Here is a 22,807-nt window from a genome sequence, read left to right on the forward strand (position 1 = left end):
AAAAAACCCTTCACTAAACAGTGGCTCAGGAACCAAGTGAGAAGAGTGTCCAGCAGGTACAGAGCAAGCAGTGGATTGACAAGCAGAGACCTGATGCAAGGTAAAGTGGAATAAGCCAAGAACTAAACTGCATAGAGATGAAGGGGTTAAGGAGAAGATGGTGGAGGAAGGCCTGACACAATGAATCTGTTCAGATGAAAAGGCAGTTAATTAACTCATGAATTGCAGGGACACAAGCTGCTTCTGGTTTCCAGCAACAACCTGCATTCGAAGGTTGTTTTTGTGATGCTTAAACCCAGGCATTTGGGGTTGTTTGTGGGCTAAACAACCCCAGGTTAACTCCAAAACAAATCATAGGTTAACCTGGGGTTGTTTAGCCCACAAACGACCACAAATGCTGGAAACTGGAAGCGGCTCACATGTGGAGCACAGCCCCGCAATTTGTGCGTTGATTGCTGCTGAATGCTGCCATTACATCGGAACAGGGTCAGCGTCTAGGGAAAGCAGGGATAAGTCCTATGAGAAAACAATAAAGTTTTGAAGACTTGGGGAGTGGTGACTTAAAGAACCAAGGCTGGTAAAGGTGACAGGGCTGTTTGACATATTGTTTTCAATTAAGCAGTCAACCCTTTTACTGCCAGCTTCTGTTCTTGTTAGCCAAACAGCATGTTGAATTTGGACATGAAAAATCCATGTTAAGTCCCCAAACCGGTCACGGAATCAATGGAGATCTGTGGGCAAGCAGTGCTCTTGCAAGACTCAATTTCCTCTATGCAAAAACTGTTGCAATGTTGCCGCAAAGTTGAAAGGAGAATAAGAATAACATCATATTTTGTTTCATCCAACTATCTCATTGTGCAACGTATTTAAAATACTCTTCACATTGAATTTAACACAGAAGGATTACATACTGATTATCTGTTGAGTAAAACGTGGCTGAGAAGACATCACTGTACTGTTTAGGGAGGCGGTAATTATAAGAATAAAAGTCAGAACAGAAACTTTTCTAAACGGTCACCAGGAGAACAACAGGTTCTAAAGTACATGTCTCAGTCAAGACACAGGCAAATACTACCATCAAATTCTATGTTAGAGAGCAGCAACATGAGTGACTCACTTTCTTCTCTTCTTTTCTCTACCTGGTTTTTTTTTGCATATGAATCAACGTTTACTTTTACTGCATAGTTAAGGGGAGGAGGAGGAGGAAGAAACTAGAAGACAGTATCGTAAGGGTTCATCACACATATCATATTACATTCACACTTGGAGCAAGAGGGAACTACTTATGTTAAAAAATGTAAAATAAAAGCAAAAACTATTTTCTGGCTGAAGGATTTTGTGCAACAAATACTTTGGGTTTGGAGAAGGAAATCTACCACAAGTATCTTCTTCCGAAGCAGATGGAGAGGAGAGCACGATGCAGGCCTTGCTTTCACGTCACAGAAGAAGAAAAATGATTGCCCTTTTGGGAGAGTGAGTTATTAACGAAACTTTCTGATCCCTACACAAAGTGGTAGGTCGCTTTTCTGGGATAGGAGGTGACAGAAGTTCAAAATAACAACGACCTGCTAATAAGAACTTCAATACTGTAGATTGTTAACAAGCACAAAGACAGACAGCAGAGATTGTCCTGCACCATGAACACTGTCTATCTAATAAACAACGCAAGACTGTATATTCTGCTATAAGATATTCAACTGTCAAAGTTCCTTTGAGGTTGAGAATGCCGCCGCCATTCAAATCAATCAGTCAAATACTATAATAGTAAAATGTATCATGACAAGTTCTATTTTGTGTGGCTTTTTTAGAATCTGAGAGAGAAAATGAACTGCAAGAACAAAAACCCTAATCTTTTTTATAGGAGAAAACCTTAAGGTGGCACTGTACTGAGACATTTGGATTTAAGAACTTTGTTTCCCAGCTACCTGCACTTTATTAAGACAAAACTGCCCCAAGGCTTTTCAAAACTAGTCAGACCTGCTGACTGACTAGCTGTACAGTCTACTTAAAGTAGGCCTTCTTTCCACGCACGCGCACACGCCTCCAAACACATCCGCATAGTTTACCTGCCATCATGGGCGTTTCTTTTTATACTGCTGCTGACTTTATACTAGTTTTGAACAAGAGGCAAAAAAAAAAAAAAGATTTTAAATTTAATGGAACAGCCACCACCATTACTAGCTGGTGCAGAAGTCTACCTAAGAAAAGTAACAAAATATTTTATTTATAGCATTTCCCACCTCCATCTTCAGCCAAAAAGGCTACCAGAATAGCTTACAAAGGTTAATAATGAAATTAATTGTCCTGTTGCTTTCCAAAGCTTATTGGAACTTTTCAGCACAACTACCTTGCACTTCACATAAAGGCACAACTAACAGATTTTGTTGAATTCAGATAAAGCCTTGCTTACAGCAATTAATGAAAAGCTTAATCATAGCAACAGCAGCAGCAGCAACGTCATGCAATATAGTGTAATGGTATTCTATAACAGTTAGATGGAAAACAATTGTTTTAAAAAACTAAAGCACTGGATTTTGGTTGTATGGTTTAAAAGGGCATTTTATTTTGTTTCGAACAAGAATATCTAGTAAAATGCTCCTCACATAAATACCTCCTGCTATCAGAAACATTAGTTATTTCATATCACTTCATGTTCTCAAATGTATAACTTTTGGAACTGGAACACATTTTTCTCCAAACTTTGTTAGTTTGCATGTCCTGCAACACCACTCTAAGGCTGGAAGACCATCTGCACTTGCCTGGGAGTGGATCTTAGTTCTAAATAAACGTACATAGTATTGCACTGTAAATTAATGAGGCTGCATGACATTTACGGGAGTGTGTACCAGTTAGTCTACAGTAGCTGTCTTCTTTTTCTATTTCCCATATAACGAACCTTACTTAAAATGAAATTGAGGATATGGGATTCCTTCCTCATTTCATACAAACACAGAACCATAAATAGGTTTCCACAGACTGCACAGCAATTAACTTGCCAGGCAGAGTAATCTATAAGCTAAACTCTGCTGCTGCTGCTGCTGCTGCTGCTAACACCCTGCTCTTTCAACCACCCAGAAACATGAACACAAATAACCTCTCTCTTAGCTCTTTCCATATTTCAGCATTAACAACCTGGGCCCTCATTTAACAATCACGAGACATACAGAAACATAAGACCATGGAACCAGCATTCTCTGTACATCTGTACATCTACATTTATCAGCCCAGCTTTAAAGATGGCTTTGCATCATCTATTTGCTATCCTAGCTTCTGTGCTCAGTAGGATCACAGTGGACCACCCCACTGCCCCATGCAAAAGCAACTCCCCACGCCATCACAAGCATTCAAAGGTTGCTAATATACATCTCTTCCCAACAAGGCCTTTTCTGGCATCTGTGGACACTTCAATAAAATTCCCCAGCACTTGATTAACACTGCATTTCTTTTGTACCATCAATGTGACACAATAAAGGCAGAACCATATGATCAAAAATCAGCCCTGGTCATGTGTTCCTATACAATAAAACCGTCATTCAGGGTGTCAGATACATATATTTTTTTAATACATGGAAATATGTGTGGCAAAAAGAAAATGTTACATCACTATGTACTGAAAATGGATCTGGCTGTGTAACGGATGACTACTTTGTCACATGGTCAGCTATAAGAACTGAACACAACAAATAGCCATCTTGATTTTCAGTCATGTGACTTCAGTCAAGAGTTTTCTAAAAGAGTGAAGTCACAGGCTCCATAACCTTTAGTGAAGATATCCCAGTTTGACACTAGCCCTATTAGGAACCTGTGTAGATTAAACATGTGAGAAGGGAGAGTACATCAGTTTCACACACACCCTCCATTGCCACTTTCAGTGCTCTCTACATGAGGAGGGCGACTTTTTGAAGGGGCGCACCTCCTCTATCCATGGATTTTTAACATAGATTTTCCACTGTTCAAAACTGTGTGGAGGGCCTCTACAGATACAGTTACCCTCCACGTGTAGAGGGTGACCAAAATGGTGACAGAGGGAAGACAGGACTAGCAGACTCACCCTCCTCACATGTTTAGTCTACACAAAATCAATGCCTGAATAAATGCCATCATACAAACAAGAAACACACCCTGTAATATTCTTTGCTGCCCCCTTCTCCACAGTATCTCAATGCCAGTTGTAACTTTCACCGTGCTTAAACAAGGTTAATTCCCCATCCATGTTTGTTTCATGTGTTTGCCCTTAATCTTAGCTATTTCCAAATGGTGTGTCAGGGTAGGGTCTCTACAATTAGATATAAACAGGTTCTGGGTTCCTTTAAGAGTTCCAGGTGGGACAAAAATGTGATTCACTTCCAACTGCTGTGGAGCTGATGTCGCAGTCAATCTGCTCCAATAACCAGCCAAATTTCTCTATTCCACAGTTCTTAAAAGAGCTCCTAATTTGGATTGGGGTGGCAATCCTAGTGAAGTGAGAGCCTTTAAGGGTGGAGACAAATGATCCAACAGGGTAAAAAAGTTTGAAATCAGGGTTTGTGTGAACTTGCCCCACTGTCATCTCTAGTAAACGTATTGTTTCAGAAATGCCCATGGCCTGTTTGATCAGAGGCAGCAGTGGGACAAAAGAAATGCATACACATCTCACACGAAGTGAAACCTCTGCCAACCTGCTTTCAAATTTCTTTAAAAATACCATTGTCTGCCTGTAGCCAGAGGAGCAACAAGCTACTGGAAACACATATTGTGGGACAATTAAGTACAAACAACCTATGCTATTTAGGCTTCAAAATCATCCCTACTTCCCTAAGAGTGAGGCCCACTGTACGCTATTGGACTCACTTCTGAGTAGAGATGGGTAGGGTCACACTGTCAATATGCAAATCAAGGCTTGGAATCTATGTATGTATCAAAGAGGCCACATTTTATTAAGTTCCTTTGGGGACAAGTTTGCATGAAACAGATTTGGTCAAACAGTTGTCTGGGCAGAGCACCACAAAGATCCACAGTACCCACCAGAGTATATGCTAATCCCTTGCCACCTGCACTGCAAAAGTGGGGGGGGGGAACGGTAGATCAGGGCGAGCACTGTCCACACAAGGAAAGGAATGCCAGAATCTCACACCATATGTGGCTCGCACTCTGCACTTCCACCAAAGTGTCAAACTAAAAAACCAAATTCTGGGTGATTAGCCAGACAATCAGCTTTAAAATATATATATATATATATATATATATATATATATATTAGAAAAATCTGATTTTAGGAGGAGGATCCCTGTGTTTGTGCCTTGGACCTAGTGCCAACCTGTAGCCATTTAAACTGGACCTTGCTCTCTCTCACTCTCTCACTCTCTCTTTTTCCTTTAGTGCATTAAATGATCTTTGGACTCTGTAATCAGAGTCTGCTGTTTCTGGCACGGTTTCTTTTCTTTTCTCTCTCTCTCTCTCTCTCTCTTTCCCCCTCCCCTTCTTTTTGGCCAAGAAGCTGTTGCAACTGGAGCTGTCTCCATTTGTGTTATCTTTTTAGACAGAAACTGTATTTCCAAAGGAGACACTGAAGAGCCCTTATAAATGGGTCATAGGAAGAATGCCTACGTTTTAAAAATAATATAACCTTACTTCTGATATTCTGCACTCTCATATATAAATTATGTAGATGCAAAAAAAGAATTCTGAACAGCAAAATATTACTTTCCCAACTACTTTTTGAAATATGTGAATATAAAATTAAGTTTGGTACTGTTTTTCACACCAGTGATTCAAAACAATGGTGAAGAAAGCATACTAGTTGTCCAAAAAGTAATTCAACTGGCTACTATATGAGATAGCCTTCCCGGCCTGGTGCCCTGAAGATTGGCCATAACTCAGCATGGTTGGCTGGCTTATGCTGGGGGTTGTAGTCCAACACATCTAGAGGGTGAGAAGGCTGACCTAAGATGTACTGGAGGTGAAGCCAAACTTTTTGGTATGTTAGTCTTGGGTTTGGGGACATACTTCTTTGGGTATGTACGCCAACTTCAACAGTTATCCTTTAAAAAGATGGTTTAGAAAATCTGGCATCTGATGGTTTACATTATGTAGCTTTCAACACTACATGTTGTTAGTCCATATTTTGGGGGATCTAGGTTAAGCAAAACAGAAGCAAATTTACTTATAGAGCCCAGTCCTATTCATGCTTACTCTGCAGGAAGTTCTACCACTTTCAATGGGACTGGTTCTCAAGTAAGTGTCCATCAGACTGCAGCTTAAGGACATCAGCTTCTTATTTATTTATTTATTTATTTATTTATTTCATTTATATCCTGCTTTTTTTCCTTCAAGGAACCCAAGGTGGCGTACATAATCCTCCTCCTCTCCATGTTATCCTCACAACAACAACCCTGTGAGGTAGGTTGGGCTGAGAGTCTGTGACTGGCCCAAAGTCACCCAGTGGGTTTCCATGGCCAAGTGGGGACTAGAACCCAGACCTCCTGGCTCCCAGTCCAACACCTTAGCCACTACACCACACTAGCCTTAAGATAAGGTTTGCCTTTAAAAAAAAGTATTTGAACACATATCTACACTAGAACATGTTTTTGTGTCCATTTCAGCAGTTTCAAAGATATGCAGCATTAAACATAAGTGCATAAAGTACATTAATTTTCTTTTCACATGCAGTGCAAATTTTAACAAGCATGATTGTATTTTTTAAATGTTCAGTTTTGCTCTGAGATTTTTGTTATTGAGCTATATTAAGTAAGATAAGGCACCAAAAGGGAAAAAAAACCTCCTTGCAGCTGTTATGTTAGATCAGCCTTCCTCAACCTGGGGCGCTCCAGATGTGTTGGACTGCATCTCCCAGAACGCCCCAGCCTGGCTGGGGCATTCTGGGAGTTGTAGTTCAACACATCTGGAGCGCCCCAGGTTGAGGAAGGCCGTGTTAGATGCTACAATACTTGTCTGGACAATGGAAGTGTTCCCTAGGATACAAATTCGTGTACCTGCCTAGCACCACAAGCTGCTTATTTCTCTTCCATCTCCAATACACACTGCCACAAGGAATACTACCTCTTAAACTTAAAGAGAGAAGAAAATAGGACCACCATCTCCAGGTATTTTCATTGGAGTTACTTGAAAACAACAACAGCAACGCTGTATCAAGTCCTTAGTTTCAAATATATAACTATGTAGATAGTTATCATAGTTATCATATGCAATAAATAAATATCATGGTGGGGAGTAAAATATTTGTATTAATGATAGTCTGTATCTAATGGTGTCTGTCCACCAGTGGAACAATATCCTCACCCTACAGCAGCCTTCTATGCACCCTCCAAAATTTGTTTGGGGGCAAGGGGGGACTGAGGGACCTTCTGGAGCAATTTTTGGGAGGATATGATTTGCAGGGTGGGGGAGGAGAGAAAAAGTAAAGTCCCACAAAAGTAAGCCAAAGTCTGCTCATGTGACATTGGATGTACAAAGTTGCATGTGAATGCTGGTGAACGTTGAAAATTCATTCCTTGTCACCTCAACGAAAGGAAACCAGAAGCAATTAAAGAGACAGAACCATGCTACTGCCTCTAAGCACTGGAATGAGGCCTTCACTCCAAGCATTTATGAAAACTTCCCAGAAGCCTAAAGGGTCTCTTAATGGGCAGCATTCAGCTGGATTTTTGGGGAGTAAGTGGATAGATGATCCTGATTCAGAATTCGCAATACTGATCCATTAGTGAAAGGAAATATATGTGAAAGACGTGACCAATGAGAAACGTTGGAAACGAGAAAAACACATTTCATTTTGCTACTAACTTTCAAGTGGAGTTTCTGTCAAAGTCAGCTGTAAACCTCTTCTATCAAGAAAAGCAACCATGCATTCCAAAAGAATACCAAATGAAAAGAATTACAACATGTGTTTGAAACTAACTAACTAACTCCTCCCCAACCAGACATGGTAGAATCCAATTTGTCAATGACTGCAAGAAAAGTCAAGATCCATTTGAAGGTGTAGAATAAATCTTATACTCTGCAGTTTTCATTAAATATTATGTTTACAGCTCCTAATTTAAAAGGTTATTTTGCAGCTAGGGTAACTTTTAGGAAGACATTTTTTTTAAAAAAAAATGCAGAATGTCTCCAAGAAAAGACAAAATAACCACCCTTGCCAATCCATACTGAAACACGAAAGCATGGAATAATTTAGTTTGGAACATAGCCGCTTACAACCTGGCTGAAGGATTTTATATGCAGCACCTATAAAGTCTTCTACATATGATCCCCTCCTTGCTAGACCAATTCAGTGTGTCCTAGCCCACTGGACTATTATGCAGAGACACCCCCTTAATTGGGGTTTGCATGTTTGTTTTGAAAAAAAGACCCTCAAGAGTCATAGTTTAAGGTTCTGAAACACCCACGCTTTTGCTTTTTTCTCCCCGATCAGAAAGCAAAATTACAGGGTATAGTTTCCACGGCATCTTGGTCTCCAGCTCATACTGAAACTTATCAGAGCAAAAGCAAGTTGCACTGTAAACATGGCTCTGAGAAACTCCTAATGCGCCACACTAATACAGAGGAGCAAGAAAATGTGCATATAGGTACATTATGCCATAAGCAACAGGGAGACGAGCACACACACACACACCTGCTTAACGCCGCACTGGAGCCTCCGATCCGTCTGCACATTTGGACTCAACCGATTTGTAGGAAGAAAAGTAACTCAGCCCACCTCTTTTTACAGCACATCTCTCTTTGGAGGCGGGGGGGGGGGGGAGGTAGTTCTCCAGTGCGTTACAAGGGGAGCAAATCACGCCAGAGAAAATCGGCGCTTCCTCAGCCCCTGCCTCACCACGCCGTGGGGTCTTTCTGCTTTTAGCTCCTAACCAACAGATGGGGGGGTGTTATTAAACGACAGCCCCCGCGTTGTCTTGAGCGCACCTCTCCCATCGCCTCCCCTTACCCACGACGTACCCTGTGCTGACAGAGCCTTTCGCATTTCCCCAACCTTCTGGATCCTGATGCTGGACAGCAAAGACCCCCCCACCCCACACCCCCTGCGCGCGCACTCCTGTCCAAATCCTTCCTTTTTAGCAGCGAGTTCCAACTTACCCCATGCAGTTCCTCCTGAGAACTAAAGCATCAGGGTCTGCGGCGGCGGCGGCGGCGGCGGCTTCTGCACGCTCTTAATCTTCCACCACCCGCTCCATATGTCGCTCTTCTCGCCCAAGAGGGGGGCTGACGGTGGGATGGAGGAGGTGGAATGGGGTGGGGGGCGGGGAGGTGAATGCAGCTCGGGGAGGATTTAAGCCTCCGCTTGCCTCTGGCTGCGGCGATCACGAAGCATTATACAATGGAGGAGGAGGAGGAGGAAGGAGGGGGGAGGAGGAGGGAGGGAGGGAGGCAGGCAGGCACTGGAAGAGCAGCAGCCTGTGCTTCCAGCACTTGCCAGGCAAAGAGAGTGACGCGAGGAGAGGCTCCTGCAAGCTCCTTGCCCTTTGGCTCACGTTGGAAGCCCCGCCTATGTCCCTAGTCAGGCAGGCCGCCGCTCAGCCTCCCTCTCTTCCTCCTGCCGCCGCCGCCGCCACTCGCTCTGCACTCTCTCTCCCCCCCGCCCCATTCCAGCTCCCGCAGAAGGCCTGGGAGGCGAGCGACACATGCCCCCTTGCTGGGCCAGCCAATGGAAGGCGGAGCTGAGCTCTCCGCTATCACTTACATGTGCCTTTGTCCCAGGAGATCAGCTATGCTAATACAAATCTGCTGCTTGCTGCTGGAGAAGACAACACACACACACACACACACACACACACGGGGCGGAGGGGGGGGAGGGAGAGAAAAGGTGACAGCAGGCGCAGGCCACGGCGCGGTCACACACACACCTCGTCTCTAGTCCGAGGTGGGCTGCGGAATAAGGAGTATTTATTGTCATTAAAAGCCTAAAAATGATGGATGGACGCACTGGAGCCCGGATCCATAGTTGGGCAATAGCCGATTCCTACCCGCAGTTCGCCCCCCTCCCTCAAGCCCACCTGCGCGTGGGTGAGCTGTGAGGACCCACGGGGCGGGTGCACTCTGCACACGCCCATTGGCACCATTGTTACTTACACCCCCCCAAGGGGGGCCAGACCTAGCAGGCGCTCAAAATAGTCCCGGAGGCCGAGCCTGCTCCCGCTCGAGTCCGAACAAGTTGGGCAGGCTGCGGCCCGTTCTGGAGAGGCGGCTGGTGCCCTGCATGGAGCGGAGCCTATTGTTTGCCATGGGACCGGGGTGTTCCGAGCGAAGGGGGCCGCTTCACGCGGAGGCTAATTAGCCTGACCCGCATATAGGTCTATGAGTTCGAGCCTGCCTCGATCCTACCGGAGATGTGCAGGGAGGAACCTGGAACTGGAACCTTCTGCACGCGAAACGGGGGCCGCCTACATGCCCAAGCAGCGGCGACTCTCCGAACTGGAGGAGGCCACCGAGCCCGGCGACCCTCTCCAGTTCCGAGTTGAAAGGCAGGCGAGGAAACACGCAGAGCCACTCACCAGTGTACGTGCGTGTCCTTGGCATGCTACAGTTTCATGTGCACGCCTATGTTGTATACTTGCGGGTGTGTGTATGTGTTTGTGTGTGTGTGAGGGTGACCAAAAAATTAAAAAGAAGCAGTTGCTCTTTGGGCGCACGCACGCACGCACGCCCCCGCCCCACAACCACCAGCAGCCAGCCTGCAGAGCGGAGTAAACCACAACTATCAGAAGCATGCCAGCTATTCAACAACTTGAAACTGGTCAACAAGTCAAAGTGGAGCAGGACTGCGAGTTCTTGCAAACAGCAGCAGCAGGCGAGCTTCGCAGAAGGAACAACAGCTGGGGTCCTCCTGCAAGCGAGAGCAGTGATCAAGGGAAGTGGGAGGGGGGGGAGGAGGAGGAGGAGGAGGGGGAGCGTTGACTGGGCTGCTGGTGAAGGGGACTCGGGGAGCGCCTCCCTCTCTCCCTCCTCCCTGGCATCTGTGGGGGGAGGGAGGGCAGGCTTGTTTTCGCCGCTCAACTTCTGCCGGACTTTTCCCTCGCAGCCCCCCAGGACATGTACGTTCCTCATCCCCCCCGGGCCCCACCCCGCAGCCCAAATGTAGGTGAGCGAGCTGGAAGCTGCGTCCTAATCATTGCGTAACTCTCTCGGATATGGACCGGGAGGCGTTTGCGACGGGAGAGCAACGCTGCTCGCTCGCTCGCGCCAGTTCTGGACGTCCGGACTCAGCGTGGATCGGGCTTGTTCCGTGGGGGAGGGGGGCGCCAGACCCACGGCGCCCGCCGGCCCTCCCCACGCCTGCGATCGAGAAGTGCGCTCAAGCGTATTTCCTTCTCATCCAGCCGTCGACACCATCCTCAGCCAGGCAAAAGCTTCATGCACACACACACACACACGCAACTCCCCACCCCCCACGCCAACCCTGCTGCCTTTTCTGGTCTAGTTTTGAACTTTTCCGTCAGGCGGATTCCAGGGCTTCACTGCCAACCCAGACGCCACGAATCCACACAAAACCCATTATCTCTCTCCCCCCCCCCCCCCGCTCTCGTTATCAACCAACTCTGCCTACAATCAGAGCTAGTAATGAGCATAAATTCAAGTTATGTAGATGGTCGATGGACGCCCGGGCGGGGAGGAGGAGGTCCGTTTCTGCAAGATTTCATAGCTTTTTCCTCCTGTCCAAAAGGGATAATGGAACTGTTTGGGCAAGGGGGTGTTCTAATTCCGCCTTGCTGCAGCACTCCTGGCCAGGGCACTGTTCTAACTACGCACCCCAGACCTGTTCATTGCTGCTGTGGTTTCTTTCAACTCACCACCACCATCCATAATTTTAAAAATACTAGTAGTCGTGTTGGTTAATGGCCACTTGCCTTCTTTCTTCTCCTTGGACATTATCTGGGAAAGTAACACACGGTTTCCTCACCTCCATCACAAGTCACAAATATTTACTCAATACATACAAGAAAGAGTGAAGGAAGACTTATTATAAAATTACCTAAAAGTTAGGAAGTAGAACTTATTTTTAAATAGTATCATAAAAAAAAAAATCATTCATGCACCTTATAATATTGGCTGCAACCCCCAAATCATCTCAAATAATTTTGGCCTTCAGTTGTTAGCCAAACCAGCAGTACTTTGGGACAATAAAGCTTTAAGACCTACCATAAAGTTGATTATTAGTCATTAGTATCAAGACAGACTTGAGCATTACATTCCAAATCATCTGTAACGATTTGTAATCAATCAATCTTGTTGCAATTAAACTTGATTTTCAGAGAAAGCACAAAAGACATATCTGAAAAGTCAAAGTCAACTGAAAGCACTTCTTCCAACACCTCATGAACTGAATCCAGTTACAGCTTATTTGTAACTGTTTTAGGAGATCTACGTGGTCCGGAGTATGGTTACTTGAAAGAATATTTATTTTATTTAAAATATTTATATCCCGCCCTATATCACGAAGATCTCAGGGTGGCGTACAGATAAAAACATACAGTATAAAACAATAAATATACACAGTTAAAAACAAATTAAACCATGATCCAAGTTAAAACAATATATAATTTAAAAGCAATAGATACAGTTAATGTGCCAGTGAGTTTAACCATCAAAGGCTTTGTTAAAAAGCCATGTTTTTACTTGGCGTCGAAATGAAATCAATGTTGGTGCCAATCAGGCCTCCAAGGGGAGGGCACTCCACAGTCAGGGTGCAACCACAGAGAAAGACCTCTCCCTTGTCCCATCATAAGGTATATGATGCATTGATGGGATGCAGAGAAGGGCCCCTCCAACAGATCTAAGGTCTCGGGCAGGCATATATAATTCCAGGATGTTCTTAGTAAGAGAGCATAGAAGAACTTCATGCCTGCTGTAAATTTCTTTCAACTTCCTCATGGAAGCCTTTACAATCTATTGTTTACTTAGAAATAAGCCCCATTGAATTTCACAGGGCTGATTCCCAAGTATGTGTACATAGGAGTGTAGCTTGAAGTTGCAATCCTAAACCTACTTACTAGGGAATAAGTCCCATTGAGCTCAGTGGGATTTCTATGCTCAGGACTGAACTGTAAGGGACAAGGCTATTTCAATAGTGTATCACTTATTGTAATTAAAAAGTACACCAAGAAGCTCCTCCCGTTAATTATTCAACAATAACCTTGGATTTTTGAGTCTTCAGCAAATCCAAATACTTATACACTACCCATATTAGAGGGAAGACAAAATAATAGCCTAAGATTTTCTCTTGCTGCAAAATTTCGCAGACCAATTTTTGATAAATGGTTCATGAATCGAGTAGGTTAAATTTTAGACAAAAATTAATGCCAAGGTTACATAAGAGCTGGATCCTTTCTGTACAACAGGATACAGGAGTTTGGTTTATCTATCCGCTTGGAAAAAAGACAGGCCTCCTCTTGATTTTTTAAAAGTTAATTTTCTTTGCTGCAGTTAAAACTGAACATTCATAAAAGTGTATGCATTTCCAGGAATTTATTCTCTGTGTTGAGTATCAAGGCTTTTCTTTATATGGAATTTGGAGCAGAATTTAGATATTTTGGAGGGAGGTAGCAGATAGAATGAGCAGCCCTGGCTGAATTTAAGCAGACATCTAATGAGCTATAAGTTCCTTTAAAACACACACGCACACACACGTTAAGTCTGCATCACCAAATTTAGAAGTAAAGTGGCTGCCAGAAACCAGCATGAGAATGTCAGATGTAGCCTAAACTCCCACTCCCATTCTGTTCCATTACAAGTACAAGGCCAGTTTCAATGAGCTGATGAACACAACATACTTTTTTTTTTACAACTGAATGCATCTCTCTCTCTCTCTCTCTCTCTCTCTCTCTCTCTCTCTCTCTCTCTCTCTCTCTCTCTCAAAAAGTGTTATCTTAAATATATATATATATGAATGAACTATATAAACTTCTTTTAAGATTTATGGGCTCATCAAAACAGTTCACCAAGATTCATTCAACTACATCTTCATGGTTAAAAGCGTAATTTAAAAATAATAATCATGAGCCAGTGTGGTGTAGTGGCTAAAGTGTTGGACTGGGAGTCAGGAGATCCGGGTTCTAGTCCCCACCCGGCCATGGAAGCCCACTGGGTGACTTTGGGCCAGTCACAACCTCTCAGCCCAACCTCTACCTCACAGGGTTGTTGTTGTGAAGCTAAATTGGAGGAGGTATATGTACACTGCCTTGGGTTCCTTGGAGGAAAAAAGGCGGGATATAAATGCAATAATAAATAAATAAATAAATAAATTAAAAGAATCAAAGCAAGGTCCACAACCCTGTTCCACTGATGCAAACTTGTACTGTTGGCTCCACCTGCACCCCAGTTCACCCTTGCGGTGGTTGCTATTGGTCCATATGAATCTGTGAAAGGAGATGGTGGTGGTGGTGGTGGTGTGGCAGGGGAAAGCTTTTGCAACCACTTTAACTAGTTGCAGCAACCAGTAGGAGATGGCTTGCTATGCTGGAGCAGTGTTTCTGTGAGGTAGGTAATCAGGGGCTGCTCTTTCGCCTCTGGTATACCATGTGAAGCAATTTCACAATCAATAGGTGGAATTAACCAATCACATGCGTGTGTAACCTAAGAGTATCCATAGACAGTTTTGTACCCAGACCAGCAGTTTCACGGCACGGTGGTGAATAAGCACCTTCCTCGAAAACAACTGTGTTACTTCTAACTATGGGTGCTTCCAGATGCTTTTATCATGCAATTGCCCTCCCTAATTCACAGAATTTTATGGGGGAATCCAGTGTTGTTCTCACAGCTTCTGCCATCATTTTTTCTCCCCCCCCCCACAAAAAAATCTGTTGAGGAAAAGACAGAATAACTGTACAGTGTCGTTTGATCTGTAACACTACGAGCCTTCTATCAGGAAACTCAAAGCAAGCTCAAAGTTCAGAAGCATTAAAGCTACAAGCCTAACTTGTTGCCTGAAACTCCTAGTTTGCTGGGGAAATAATAGTAAACAAAATTATAATAATCCTTTAATTAATAATCCATTCTGTTAAAACATGCATCTATTTACTTGCTAATTTAGGCAAAATATTCAAACACTGAAATTCTATAGTAGAAAGTTGTAAAGTTATCAGAGAGGTTTAGACTCATCACAAAAGACCAAACCACAGCTAGATGATCTGGAATCCATGATGGGGATGAGCTTACCTTGTTCCATTGCTAAGAGTTTGTCCTAAAAATGTGATTGGAGGTTCACAGGAAGGAAAGAAGGTATGTTAGAGCAAGAAGTGTTAACCAACCCAAACTTTTTTCTCTTCCTAAAACATAAAATACTGTACATGTGTGGAAATACCATCTATTGGGGGAGAGAAGGCAAAAAAACAGCCTTGTAGAAAACAAAATCAGCACAATTAAGCTAAAAGTTGAATACATTGAAATCAAAGAGACTTCAATGTGCTTAACTTTGGCAGGCACATGCCCTTCAATAGAGGTCCATTTTGTTTTCTGACTACTTGAGGAGGTGTGTGTAAACTCCTTCTGAAATTCTCCATGGATTCTCCATCTCAAATGTCTCCATGGATTTCGGTGTTACCTTGCCCTCCATTGTTCTAATCAGGGCCGGGCAAAGCTGGTAGTAGGCCCGGGCCAGATGGGAAATGTAGGCCCCATTTCAAACTGCTCATTAAGTATTTTTAATCAGTTCTAAATACATATGAACTAGAACGATTTATTTTAAAAAAACAGGTAATGGCAAGCACTTTTATTCAAGTTGTACATAAGACATCACTTCTTCACATTTAGAAATGCTTTATGTACTTTTCGCAAATTCATCATCAACAACAGAAAAATCAAGGAACTTTGCCCAGAGGGACTCAGAGGAGCCTCCTCAAAATCGAAGGCCCATGCCAACTGGCCCCTCTGCCCAGCCCTGGTTCTAATTTTTATTTCTGAATTTTGTACAGTATACTGCACAGGCCCTGCTTGCTGAGCTTTCAGATCCTTTATTTCACTTAGAATCATAGAATCATAGAATAGCAGAGTTGGAAGGGGCCTACAAGGCCATCGAGTCCAACCCCCTGCTCAATGCAGGAATCCACCCTAAAGCATCCCTGACAGATGGTTGTCCAGCTGCCTCTTGAATGCCTCTAGTTTGGGAGAGCCCACAACCTCCCTAGGTAGCTGATTCCACTGTCGCACTGCTCTAACAGTCAGGAAGTTTTTCCTGATGTCCAGCCGGAATCTGGCTTCCTTTAACTTGAGCCCGTTATTCCGTGTCCTGCACTCTGGGAGAATCGAGAAGAGATCCTGGCCCTCCTCTGTGTGACAACCTTTTAAGTATTTGAAGAGTGCTATCATGTATCCCCTCAATCTTCTCTTCTCCAGGCTAAACATGCCCAGTTCTTTCAGTCTCTTGCATCTTTCCACCTCTCTACTGAGGAAAAGCTGCTTTGATGAGACTATGTAAGATTATACATTGATGCTTTCAGTGTGCAATAAAGAACTGCACAAAAAGAATCTTGATGCAATCATATATGACATTTTCTTAGTATGCCTTTGCGATGATGATGATGATATCAGTTAATAAATGCACTATTAAGGATACAGGGTCATCCTGCCTCCCCCCCCCACATCATTTCTGTGCAGTGAGTGCATATTTGTAACTCACAAAGTCCTGACTCATACATAACAGAAAATTATGGTCTTCCATTTGGAGGAGAAGCCTGCACAAGTCTCGGGCTCACATTCTCCCCATCCCTTCTCCTTTGCATATGCTCAGATATTTAAAAGGTTTCACTTTTGAACTAACCAAAGTTCCCTGTTACATGGGAACCATAGATTGTTCTAACTAGGGTTAGAAAAACCAGAACAGGATTGAACTGTAGTATGACGTCCTACTCGGTTTAGTCACCATAGTTAGAACTAACCACAGTTGCCTGAACTAAGATGTAATTGAGTACTGTGGTTAGTTCAAAAGTGAATACTTTTTAAAAATATATCCTCTCCTTGGCATCTGCAAAGGAGGACTGTGTGTGTGTTCACAATTCACTCTCTTAATGTGTGAGCTGGACCAATCTGTACAACTTTAGTTAAGATTCTGCTTTTGGTGTGGGGACAGTACATTTTCACAGCACTCAGCACTTTTCCCAGAAAGCATATACATTGCTATTCTGGTTGATATATTAAGTATTTGTTCCAGGTAAAACTTGACATTTTTGATACTGCTAATTGGTCCTGAGCCACACAATTTCCCCCTTCCCAATGCTGGCATCATTATTATTTTTTGCAGGGTGTGAATATTTCATTAAAAAAAAATGTAGATGCAGTGGACAGCTGTGCAGTTCCAGACCTGAGAACTGCACAGAAATGTTAAACACTGTTTATGTCGGAAAGGGATTTGCAGGAGAAAGTGTTTGTGGCATGATCATGCAAAAAAGACCCTATGGATATGATCCACTGAACTTTTCTGGCATAGGCACCACTTCACTGTACCACTTATAGTGGGGCTGCTTTTAAAGAGTGTTCGGAAACTTCAGCTGGTTCAAAGAGCTGCAGCCAGAATGTTGACCAGGGCTGGTTACAGGAGCACACAACTCCCCTGTTAGAACAGCTCCATTGGCTTCCAGTTTGTTTCCGGGCACAATTCGAAGCGCTGGTTGTCACCTATAAAGCCCTCTATGACTTGGGTCCAGGTTATCTGAAAGGCCGTATTCTCCCTTACAAGCCTGCCCATGCTTTAAGATCTTTAGCAGAAGCCCTTCTCTTAGTCCCACCACCATCACAGGCACGTCTAGTCCCAAAGCCTTCTTGGTGGCTGCTCCAGTGCTCTGCAACTCTCTTCCCAGGGAAGCTAGACTGGCTCCCTCCCTGATGTGTTTTAGGAGGCAGGCAAAAACCTTTTTGTTCCAGCAGACCTTTGGTGAATAATCTGGACCTCCATCTGTGCCAAGGACTTTTAATAATTGTCATGTTACATGTTTAAATGTTTTAATATTGGAACTTATTTAATATACTTTTAATTTTTGTATATTTGTATTTATAGGTTTAAATGTATACGTTTTAAATCTTGTAATGCCACCTTGAGGTCCGGCATTGGGCAAAAGGCGGAAAATAATAATAATAATAATAATAATAATAATAATAATAATAATGTCATATCATAATGTGGAACTATATCCTGCTGATGTCTCTAAGAAATGCTCTGTGCAATGTTGATTGAAATCCAGATGAAGTTGGCTGAATTGACATCTCATCCTTAAACGCAGTTAAGCATCACTTCTTCCCAACTGCACTTCAACACCTAGTTCATACATGCTTGTTTATCACTCTATGCATGAAAGAGCCATCACAACAGCTATCACTACAGATAGAACTTTATTATCACCCTGTGTCTTCTCAAAAAACACCCCCTCCATGCACAAGCCTTTTCAATATGTTTGTGAAATTCATCCATGAGGCATCAAGTCATATATAGGCCAGCCCAAAGTGTTTAAAGTTGGGAGCTTAAAGGCCCTATCAACATGCGGGTTGGTTGGCACGCCATGGGAGAGGCAAATGGACTAAATTTCACTGCTTTGATAAGTGTGTGTTCACTCATTCGGACACCCTGGTCAACAGTTGGAAGGCACTTTCTTTGCTGGCAGTCACTGCAGAAGGAAACCCTCTGCTGCCATTCAGCGACTGCTGTAGTATTTGTAGTCCAAGAAACCATGGCGTCAGCTGAAAAGGACAGCCTCCACAATAACGCAATATACAAGTTGACAGCCCTTTCATTTTTACAGACAGCTTATTTATAACTGCAAGGAAAGCCCAAGCGTTTGCTTTTATAGGGTGTTTAGGGTGTTGTTGTTTTTGAAGTATAAAAGAAACCCACCATTTGCTGGTGAAAAATATCATTTCCCTTGTATTTGGTGCAGGTACCCCCCAGAATGTAACACATCTTATTTGACTTTTTTTTTTTTTTTTTTGGCTAGTTCTTCCGCAGTAAGGGTGGCATTATCAGCAGGAAATGCATTTGTCTCAAATGTAAAAAGAAAAGAAAAAATCCTCTCCCATTATACCAAGCAAAGCTTCTCCTTTTCAATGAAGCAAAAGCAGCAGGGATATCTGTTTAAAACAAGCCTTCTGAAGTTGTAATCATGCTGTTCCACCCTCCACTGTGCCCCCCCTTCCAACTAGCAGTTGCTGAGTAGCTAAGGTGGTTCTAAATAAAGAACTGGAGTCAACAACAGGAAATAACTCCCACAGAAAAAGAGAGAGAGAGAGAGAGAGCGGAATACAAACTCTCACCAACTCTTGTACGCAGCTGACAACAGTCTTTTTGTTCCATGCACATGGCATTAAAAACCTTTGGTTTTCAGAGCATGCACTTGCCTGTTCATCAAAGCAATCAAACTTGTCTTTTGCACAGAGGCAACTAGTCCCGTCCCCCCCCCCCCGCACCCTGCCAAAGTGCTAGGGTTCAAGGTCCCACCTCTCAAGCTCCACCCACCCAGCCCCTCCCACAATTTTGCCCTTCTCAGCCCCCTCCCGAACTCCACTTCTACAGTCTAGTGTGGTTAAATACGTTTTCTTAAAATAGAGAAGCACTTCTTGTGGGTGGGGGTGAGTCTTATTTATTTATTTATTTAGTTATTTATTATTACATTTTTATACCGCCCAATAGCCGAAGCTCTCCGGGCGGTTCACAAAAATTAAAACCATAATAAAACAACCAACGGTCTAAAAACACAAATACAAAATATAGTATAAAAAGCACAACCAGGATAAAACCACGCAGCAGAAATTGATATAAGATTAAAATACAGAGTTAGAACAGTAAAATTTAAATTTAAGTTAAAATTAAGTGTTAAAATACTGAGAGAATAAAACGGTCTTCAGCTGGCGACGAAAGGAGTACAGTGTAGGCGCCAGGCGGACCTCTCTGGGGACCTCGTTCCACAGCGGGGGGGCCACAGTCTTATGCTTTTCTGTCCTAAGCATCGTTGAGAAGAGAATGGCCGGTGAAGAGGGAGGGCTTGGAGATGGGGCAGGTTGGATGGGCTTTGGGGTGTATAAGTTTTGCACAGCATCAAACTTTTTGAAAGAGACAGCTGCCACTGAAATGCAGGGTGGGGAAAGGGCGATCAAATTCCCCACCCAAGGCCAGTCTCACCCTCAGCTTCACAAATCCAACATGCAACAGCCATTAGGTCGTTCACAATTAGAAAACGTATTTTAAACAACAACAACACCCCACATCCATCCAGAAGTAATAACACTGGAAATACCCACTGATTAAATACAATGAATTTTTGTTTATTTTCTAAGTTTATTTTCTAAGTTTATTTGGTGGAACGGCCCCCTCCACAACTCAGCATAACTATGACAGAAGCGTTTACAGCTGTACAAAATTACCCAAAGGCCTCCCCCGCTCCACCAGGCCAAAAAGCCTGAGTTTAGTTAGAAAGAGGAAGTGATGAGCAGAACGTGGACGTTAACATGTAATGAAGAGACTATTCAACTACAGCAGCTCCCCCAAGCTGGTGTCGTCCCCCCCCAAGCTGATGTGTTGGACTGCAATACTGGCTGGGAATTATGGGAGTTGCAGTCCAACACATCTGGAGGGCACCAGGTTGGGGAAGGCAGACCTACAGGATGTCAGCCATCAGGACTCTCAAAAGGCAAATCCAGCAGTTAATTTGAGAGTCTGTCCAGGTGTCCAATTTCTCAGGAACTTTTGAGATCTGTTGTTAAAAGGAAGTGTCCTTTCACACAACTGGTTTTAAAGGGCACTTTTAAGTGCTTTGAGCTCTTTAATTCCTGGGCAAGTTCACAATGAGGGAGGGAGGAGAAAGTCTTGTTCCTTTTGTTTGAGCAAAATGGTTGCCATTACCCTTGTAGATCCACGATGCTCAGGCATTCCAACTCCTGTTTAACTGATTTGTAGATTATAACCTTAACACCTATTCAGGCAGACCCAAATGAGGCCAAGACGTTCAAGAATAATGAGCAGTGGAGATGGATGGCTCCAATGTCAGAGGAGCAGTAAATCCATTCCAAGTTTCAGTCAGAACAAGTCAGAATTCTGAAGGAGTTGTCCAAGGTGCTTGCAGAGTTCTGACTGAACCCCGGAGCAGATGTATTGCCCCACTGACATCGGAGCCACCAGCCTCCACTGTTCTCTGGTACACTATGTGGATGACCCGCCTGGAGATCTGTTTCCAGACCTAACTGCACCCTAGACATGCTGTGCAGCCAGTAATCAGCCTCCTGGCACACCCTACTGAATTGCCCAAAGTTACAAGCTGCTCTGAAGGAAAACCTGTTTAATCATCTCCTGCCAGGAGGATCCTCTTGATGCAAAAAGGTGCTGAGCTATTTCACCTTCCTGGGAAACTTAAGCAAAAGAAAGCAAGTTCACTCTACAGGTAGGAGAGATTCCTGTCTATCTCAGCTGACAGATGAGTTGTCCAGCAATGCCCCTGTGCAATGGGATGGAAAAAGCTTACAAAAATGAAGTCATGATCTCTTAGAACTCCAGACATCAATAGTGTCTTCACTAGCAGTGTGTTTTCAGAGCTCTGCTGATGTTCAGCAGAACAACTATCAGGGACAACTGTTTGGGCACAGGATATTTCAGTTTTAATTGTACTCTTTACATACTCCTAATGTACAAGAGCAGAACATTCTCAGAAACACAAACACTAGATTCTGTATCTTGAAAGTCACAGAAGTTCCTATTTGATATAAGAGTGTGTCCACTGATGTATGTAGGGCCCAACTGATCAGGTGACAAAAAATACATCGCCCAAGATTTAAGTTTAGAAGTAATTAGCTTCTAGATCTTACAGCTGTGAAGGAAAAATAATAAAATAATGGTCCTATGTATCCTTCATAACATTTTAACACACACACACACCCCTTCCATAATTTATGTTTTTGTAGGCTTGGATGCATTATGCCCCATCCATGAACATGATGAGGAAGCTGAAATGCAGAAAAGATGGTCCTAAAGCAACCCAAATTGCAGATAGGAAAGGACATTGGTGGACATTGTTTACTTGGACTTCCAAAAGGCTTTTGATAAAGTCCCCCACCAAAGACTCCTGAATTAAAGTAGTTAAAACACATAGAGATTGTGAAGAGCTCCAAAGGGATCTCTCCAAGCTGTGAGAATGAGCAACCAAATGGCAGATGCAGTTCAATGTAAGCAAGTGTAAGGTGATGCACGTTGGGACAAAAAACCCAACTTCAAGTATAACCTAATGGGATCTGAGCTGGAGGTGACTGAACAAGAAATAGATCTTGGGATTGTGGTGGACGGCTCAATGAAAATGTCAACACAGGGTGCAGCCGCTGTCAAGAAGGCAAACTCCATGTTAGGCATTATAAGAAAAGGAATTGAGAATAAAACTGCCAGTATCATACTGCCCTTATAGAAATCTATGGTGTGACCACACTTATTATTATTTATTTATTTTATTATTATTTATTATAGAGCTGGAAAAAGTGAGAAAAGGACAACTAAAATGATTAAGGGATCTCCCCTATGAGGGAAGGTTTCATCAACTGGGATTGTTCAGCTTGTAAAAAAGGAAGCGAAGGGGAGACGTGATAGAGGTGTACAAAATTATGCATGGTGTTGAGAATGTGGATAGGGAGACATTTTTCTCCCTCTCACAAAAAATTAGAACCTGATTGGTGGGAGATCCAGGACAAATAAAAGGAAGGACTTACTCACACAGCACATATTAAATTATGGAACTCACTACCACAGGATGTAGTGATGGCCACCCATTTGGATGGCTTTAAAAGGGGGTTGGATGAATTCCTGGAGGTGAAGGCTATCAATGGCTACTAGCCCTGATGGTTGTGTGCTGTCTCCAGT

General features: G+C 43.3%; 1 protein-coding gene across 1 annotated transcript in view; it reads right to left on the reverse strand.

Annotated features, from left to right (window-relative positions):
* The window catches only part of SERTAD2 (SERTA domain containing 2), a 48,927-nt gene extending 39,750 nt beyond the window's left edge, over positions 1 to 9,177 (reverse strand). The window contains exon 1 of the mRNA XM_063115994.1: positions 9,073 to 9,177. Coding sequence (XP_062972064.1) covers positions 9,073 to 9,077 — 5 coding nt within the window. The 5' untranslated portion in view covers positions 9,078 to 9,177. The remainder of the gene's footprint in view (positions 1 to 9,072) is intronic.
* Positions 9,178 to 22,807: the final 13,630 nt, after the last annotated feature.

This window comes from Elgaria multicarinata, chromosome 2, assembly GCF_023053635.1.
Source record: "Elgaria multicarinata webbii isolate HBS135686 ecotype San Diego chromosome 2, rElgMul1.1.pri, whole genome shotgun sequence".
NCBI lineage: Eukaryota > Metazoa > Chordata > Lepidosauria > Squamata > Anguidae > Elgaria > Elgaria multicarinata.